Here is a 7,441-nt window from a genome sequence, read left to right on the forward strand (position 1 = left end):
GTTACTGGGACAGTGATTGAACAAGACTGGTAATCACTTAAGAAAAATATGTGTGTATATGTGAATAAGGATACGCTTATCGGTCACTCAGTTTATTTGGTACTGTGAATTGTTAGGGAAATTAAGTTGCACTGATACTGCAGTTAAGGTGTTACAAATTATTTATAGCACAGTATTTAACGGCCATACTTTGAACACGCTTGTGTGTCAGAACAATGTTCTTTGTGCTTAGTATGTAGTAGAGGTCAAAATAAATTCTAAACACTCTTGTGGCCAAACAGAACTAATTGTTTTTAAAATACAAGAAACTTTAACTTTGTTTTCTTATTTATTTCAGTAAAAAATCCCAGAAGTGGGATGAGATGAACATCATAGCTACGTACCACCCAGCAGGCAAAGATTATGGCTTGATGAAAATAGATGAGCCAAGTACTCCTTATCACAGGTAGGCTCACTGAACTGCTGTCAGAAGGGATGCCAGATGCCATAGTAGTTTTACAGCAAAATTGACTTTGCGGATGATGTAATATTTATTATAGCTGATTGCCTGGCAGACTGTGCAGACCTACTGGATATATGCAACATATTCAGATCACAAAGCTTCTAAATAAAAGCTTATAGATATTGACGAGAACTGTCAAAAAGGTCAAAGTCAGTTATAGGAAGGTTTATGTCTAGCAGGCTTTAGGCTTTGAATGGAATGAATGAGTCTGACTTTTTTTCCCAGGTAATAACCGTGTACTAGAATATAAAGTAGTCATATCAATATTTAAATTAGATCTGGAAAGTTTTTGAAGTATTAAAGGAGTCTTTCATTTGAGTGTTGTAAGATTTTGGCTGGTTTATCAAGCAAATTTTAAGCACCACATTATTGATAAAAGCTATTGTTTGTTCTCTAAGCATGGTAGGAGATGATGATGAAGATGCAGTGAGTGATTCAGAATCAAACGAGCCCTTAAAAGCAGATGTGTTGAGTAAAAAGTAAGTATTGTCATAGAAATGTTAATTTTCTCTTTTCTGAAGTAGATTTTCTTTGTTGCTGGTTTCTCTAGAAGTCAAAATTGCTATTGTCAAATGTAAGTAGTTTTTCCTGTTTGATAGTGCTCCTGGTACTTTAAACGTCTTGCAGGTTGTTACTACACGTAAATGTGGCAAAAATAATGACCAAAGCAGTTTGTATGAGGGTTCTGTAATTTCCTGTGTTTCAAATAGTGAAAAACTTGCTATTTCAGCATTTTGTGTTGCATGATTTATGTAGACTGGCAGCTGCAGCTGAAGGTAGAGGACCCAAGATTATAGCAAGGCAAGAGGAAAGCAGTGAGGAGGAGGAAGAGGATGAAGAATTAACACCTGAAGAACGAGGTAGGTCTAAGTTACTTTCTTTGCTTTGTTTTGTGTTTGTTTTTTTTTTTTCCTACAAATAGTAGCAGATTTTCAGTAAGAAATATTTGGCAAGAAAAAGTACTATCAAAGGAAATGTTGTGATTTGAAAAGAGAGATAAATAGTCTTTGAAGGGTAAGGAAAAGATTGAACAAAAATGCTGTTTGTTTCTTATCAGGACTGTTTAGTTTGGGATCTATATATAAGCAGGAAATTGGTATTACTGGCTGCCCCCTTCTAGACAAGCTTAAGGTGTGGGAATGCCTCCTAAGAAACCTAGAATTAGCAAATAAACTACTCTTCCGGGTTTGGTGAAGGAGTGTTCTTAATCTGAACATATTTCAGGTAGACTTAACAATTCAATGAGTACCACTGCAATTAAGATGCAACTAATTGGTTGCAAGCATAACAGATGATGTTTCTGTTACTTTCAAAGCAATTGGTAAATGGAAATCTACCTTTTATTCCAAAGCAAATTGCATCTTCAATAGCGATGATGTTTTGCTAGAACTTATGATGTTGGGCTAGAACACTTTGAGGAAACAGTCAAACAGTACTTCTAAGGTTTCAGGCTTACATTATCTAGCTGTTGCTTCCCATCTTTCCTGGCCCCAACTTGGAGCGTGTAAGCTTACTATTCTAAAGGGAGAAAAACCCCCAGTGTTAGGGCTGCCAGTAAGCAAAGTTTAATTGCATTACTGCTAGACCTGCTGATTTTTGATATATGGAGCAAAGTTAGGCTTCAGGCCATGGGGAAAGTGGAAAATATTTTCTTCTACATGTGGTAAATATATTTCTCATAACTGGCCTTTGGTAGCTAGCCAGGAATCAAGTCAGACATCTGCAAAAGTTCATCTTCTATCCCACCAGTATGTCTTAATTTGTCCTTAAGTTTACTTAGAAACAAGGCTTGCGAAACTTTGGGATTTCATATGCTCTTGGTTCAGACTTGCTTTTACTTTGTATTTGTTTGTCCACAGAGAAAAAGAAACAGTTTGAAATGAAGAGAAAAATGCACTACAATGAAGGACGAAACATCAAACTGGCAAGACAGCTCATTGCAAAAGAACTACATGGTGAAGAGGATGATGATGAGGATGAAGAGATGAATGATGCTGCAGATGTAGAAACAATGAATACAGAAGCTACCGAACATGGTGAGCTACTGATGAAATAAAAAGCGTGTTAAAGTGCTGATGGTCCTTTCAGCTGTTGGGAAATTAGTACACTGAAGTATGAGAGTGACCAGAAAGGGTGCAGAACGTATGCAGTGCTTGGTGTGCAATGCTGTCTTCATAGGTAGACATACAGCATGGTCCAAACCCATCACTATTGCTAAAAGCACGTGGGCTTTTGTTTGCTGTGACATCACAGGAAAGCAGACACCTCTGCTTTCTACTATTCCCCCAGCATAAGCGACCTCTGGTAGTGAAGTTGCCAGCGTTCTTTGTAAAGGGAGAGTTGGCTTGAACAGAACACTTAAAGCTGTGGCCACATGGGAGAGCCTGGCCTTACATCATGGTTCACTTCCCATTCTGATGCCAAACCACCCTGTAGCCAGCAGTGGGAAACTAGCATGAGTGCTTCCTCCCCACTGAGAGAAGCGTATCTAACTTCCTAAGAACTTCTGCCTGTCTTACTGTAACGTGACCCGGCTGGTAAGACTTCAGTATGCACTTGCGCTTGTTCTTAAGCAGAGATATTCATCTCTATAGCGTGGGATAAGACCCTCAGCTTTGCTTCTAGTGCAGCTACTGGAAGAAAGTCTGGGACTTTTAGCTGGGAGCTCTTTCTGGAACCTGCTTCAGGGCTGTCTCTTGCTAGGAAACTCATAAAACTCTAGAGGTTGACACCTCTTTCATCTTTAAGCTTCTCTCTGTGTAAAAAGGGTAGACTGTCTAATAAGTGTCTTTGCTGTTTGAGATGGCTCTCTGGTGAATAATTGCAGCTGTTCACTTCCCACCTCTGTGTATAACAGCACACTTAACGAGTTTTTGGCATTAAAAAATAGACATCTGTGGCTCATGAGACCAGTGGCAATGAAGTCTGTAAGCCTTGTTCATCAGTCACTTGGCAAAGCTAGTACAGTCTGCAGACTTGGGAAGATGCTGCATGGGTTTAAGTTGGTTTGCATTTATTTTTCACATCACATGAACTAGGAACCTTCCTAAAATTAGTTTAAATTCCACATGATATAAAGGTGATTTGTGAAGTTGCGTGGTTTTAAGTTCTGCGGCTTGCACATTTTAGCCCCATTATTTATTACAGGAGAACTAACACCTTCTTAATTCCTCTGAAAGGGTCTATTGCTATATGCCTGAGACCCATTAATGGACTAACTTCATCCAGTAACTTCACATATGCCTTATAATGGCTATTTACTAGAACTTCACTCTCCAGGGGAAAGGAGGGCTCCAGTAGGCAACCTTATGACCCTTCTCCATGGCTTGAAGCTGCCATCTCTCTGCACTCTGCTGTAAAAGAGAGGCAACTCCGCTCCCCAGCTGCATTCGCCAGTGGAAGGAATGCACACCTTTGCAGCATTTTTCCATCTCTATTGAAGTCCATTCCACATTGCTTCATAACAAGCTTCAGAGCCACAACTGGTAATTATCAATTTTGGACTGCTCATGGCCAGTAGATTCTATAACTCTTTGACAGCTTATCAACCCATTAACTAACTGGTTCACCTCCACACCATGGCATATAGAAATACTTTCCATTAACATGATGTAGTTCTCAGTTTTTCATTTCTGTTTTGTATCATCCTGCTTAACAAACCTTTATTATCTCCTAATCTTTGCAGCAAGTATCATAGCTTTTGATCTCTCTACTTATTAGTTCTTTTGAGGTTAAGTACTGGTCTCACTTGTAGCAGATGGTGAATTGAATGCCCTTAGGCTGATGACGTGAGATTCTTTGTGGCAGGGTTGGTCAAAGGATGATGGAATATGGACAAAAGTGTTAATAAAACTTTCAGTCCTCTGCAGGCCACTGCCCACATTTTAAGAAATTCTTGCATTGAGATAAGTGTTCAGCAACGTAGCTGTCTGTGGTGGCATTCCTTTAAAGTTTTGCTGAAATAACTTCTTTTGAGATGACATCTCTCTGTCTCTTTCTCATCTGTATTCCGAGTGCACAGAAGAATCTCCTTATGCATATATGTTAATTACACAGATACTAGGGCTACAGAACATTTCTCAAGTAGCTGGTTTTAACATTTCCTGCTTGGGTTTTTTGCTAGCCTGTGCTTTTGGTCATATGAAGTGATTGGGTATTTAGAACATATTTCAGTTTAGTTGTTTCCTTCATAGATGTGGATCAAAATGCTCTTAATATTCTTCTTCCTGAGATTCCCATTAGAACTGTAAGTGTGTGGAAAGGTCATTCATCTGGATAGCTTTCAAAGGACTCTTTGACTTCAAATTGTTGTATTTTAAAGTACTTCCTTACAGAGCAGAAAAGGACAGTTTTCTTTACTGGATGTATGAGGTGATGAGATTATTTTTGTGATGGCTTATTTCGGCTTCACCCTGTTAAACTGACTAACAGCTCTGATGCTTCCTGCACAGGAAATGTCTGTCATCTTCTGTGTGTCATAGCTACATTTTGATAACTTCTTCCATTTGACTTCAGTTCTTCTGAAGTTAGGAAGATCATCTGGTGATGTGGCTAACACGTACCTCCTATACCTGAGACTGTCGGTTTCTGTAAGTGAGAGCTGACAAGCAGCATCTTTTTATTCCAGTGGAATAACATGAGTACTGATGATCTTCCGGGTAAAGATGTGACATAAGAGGCATTTCTTAGTGGCCTGTTGTGACTCTGGGGCTCCCCTGGCTCTTGGGGGTTGGTTTTCAGGCCATTTGTGACCACCTTCTCCCTTGGATTTTTTTTTTTTTTTTTGTCCATGAAGATCCCTGAGAGGTTCTGTGCTTCTCTTATCTGATGCTCCTTTCTCCTCTCTGATCTATCTGTTTTGTATTTGAGTAAAACTAACTACTCTTCTAATGTCTATACTCTTCCATTTGAAGAAGGGGCTAAAGACTTAGGTCAGGTTTTTGAAGGAGGCTTCTGCTGAATACCATGAGGTCTGCTAATATGGATTGTGCTTCTCGGTTACAGACTGAGATTTCTTGCTGATTGAAATGAAGATGGCCAGTCCACTCGGTGATGGTGAGAACTGTTTGTATATTTTTGCCCCTGCCTTCATCGTGGGCTACCAAGTGGTTTAAGTGGATGGGTCATTCCTTTCTTGCCGCAAGTAGCTGCACCTTATCCCATGCATATGGATTCTAGCAGCCAAGCCTTTTGGTGCAAAAGAAAGTTCAAGTTGTAACGGACTGCATTAGGATTGCTTGCTACAGCATTTCAGCTTCTCTGAAATTTCTCTGGCTACTCTCTATTTATGACTCCCATCAACAATGTAAATAGACTTTGCCAGTAAAATAGTGACCTTTGTTCCTCTCCACAAACACTTAAAAAATTCTCCTTGAAATCACTGAAGGGAAGATTCCTGATGGAGGTAGACTTACTTAAGCATGATGATTTCAGTGCAGATCTGACTTGACTTCTGCCACACAAAAGTATCACATACAAGGGTGTGATCTACAGCAATTCAATTGACAAGCAGTAAAACTATTGTTCTCCCCTTATGGTTCATTTAGCATCCATTGTTCTGATAACCCTGCTCACATACTGCTCCTCAGCTGAGCTGTCAGGTGGCTGGGTGTGCCCCTTTGGCAGCTACAGAATACACTGTATTTTCTCAATTACTGTGAGCATCATCACCCTAAAGTCAACTTCAGTGAGAAGGCTGGGAGCATGCACAAATTGGTTCTGCTTGTTAGACTGTACTTGGTACCATGTCTAAGACGTGTTGAAACCTACCTGGCCTTTTTAAAAGATTATTATCATCCGGATGTTGTTTGCTTTGCTTTATGCCACTGAAATTTCAGGTGCATATATATACACACGTATATAGTGGGCTTTTTCATACAAAAAGCACTAATGAGAATAATTTTTTTTTAGTTGAGAAGGATTTATTCTGATGAGAGGGATCTATTCTCTGATTTATTGCTGTTCTTTGGCTCCTAACCATGAGTTTAATGACTTCCTGGAAAACACAACAGATTGTGTTCCTTCATTTATAAGCTTGTTTTGTGTAGTGTCTCATTTGGAATTGAAATTTGACCTGCAAAGTACTATGCTTGCTTGTCTTTCAGGAATGTCATAGGTTACTTCTGCAGACTGATCTCTCTAAACTCCTGGGTTAAATCCTCCCAGTTCCAGGGGTGGTGAGCATTCGGTGCTTGGTGTGCTGAACAGTGAAGTTAGCCTTTTCTTCAGAACGTGAGGGTGAAATAACTATTTTTGAAGTTTCTGCACTCTCAAACTAAAAGCTCGTAGGTTGCTAAGAGATGGGTTGGCAAACACTACCAAAAGCAGCAAAGATGATTTCAAGAGGATTTCTGTGTTTTGAAAATATTTGATGAGTGTGGAGAAATATCTACTTCTTGTAATCTTTCTTACACAGCGCACGCTACTCGTGACCAGCTGGGAAGTAGAGCACACAGCATAGAAGAAATCTGTCCAGAACTGTAACTGCTTGTCAAAGACACAAATATAAACATTGCTTCATGATTTTTTGCTATTAAAGCTCTTAAATATTGAAAATCATATCAGTTACAATGTTGTATTGCCAAGAATGTTAATTTTAGACTTGTCCATTAGGCAGACAAGACTGTCTAATTGATTTATTCTTGTGCCTAGTATTTCACGGAGAATACTGCTTCATAACCTGTTTAACCACAGTGGCATTCCCTGTACGTATAACGCTGACTATCTTGCGTAATGCTTCAGAACTGACAGCATCTTTTGGTTTTTCGCTATTTATTTGACCGTGTTCTAGGTGTGGTAACTCATATGGAAAGGTTTGGGATTCAAGAGGCAAACGGTACAGCATATATTGAATTGACATGCAAGCTATTTATCAGATGTGCTAAGCAATTTAAAAAGGGATTATTTAAGTCTTACAACTTTTTTTGTACAGCGTCGGCC

At 39.3% G+C, this 7,441-nt stretch overlaps 1 protein-coding gene across 1 annotated transcript; it reads left to right on the plus strand.

Moving 5' to 3' along the window:
- Positions 1-342: 342 nt before the first annotated feature.
- Positions 343-7,225, plus strand: PPP1R2 (protein phosphatase 1, regulatory (inhibitor) subunit 2). Its single transcript, XM_010136760.1, has 7 exons — positions 343-445; positions 901-981; positions 1,259-1,362; positions 2,362-2,538; positions 3,782-3,987; positions 5,507-5,557; positions 6,918-7,225. Exons 1-5 carry the CDS (start codon positions 363-365, stop codon positions 3,859-3,861), a joined length of 525 nt encoding a protein of 174 aa, XP_010135062.1. The 5' UTR covers positions 343-362; the 3' UTR covers positions 3,862-3,987; positions 5,507-5,557; positions 6,918-7,225.
- Positions 7,226-7,441: the final 216 nt, after the last annotated feature.

Source organism: Buceros rhinoceros, unplaced genomic scaffold, assembly GCF_000710305.1.
Source record: "Buceros rhinoceros silvestris isolate BGI_N320 unplaced genomic scaffold, ASM71030v1 scaffold12925, whole genome shotgun sequence".
Classification (NCBI taxonomy): Eukaryota; Metazoa; Chordata; class Aves; order Bucerotiformes; family Bucerotidae; genus Buceros; species Buceros rhinoceros.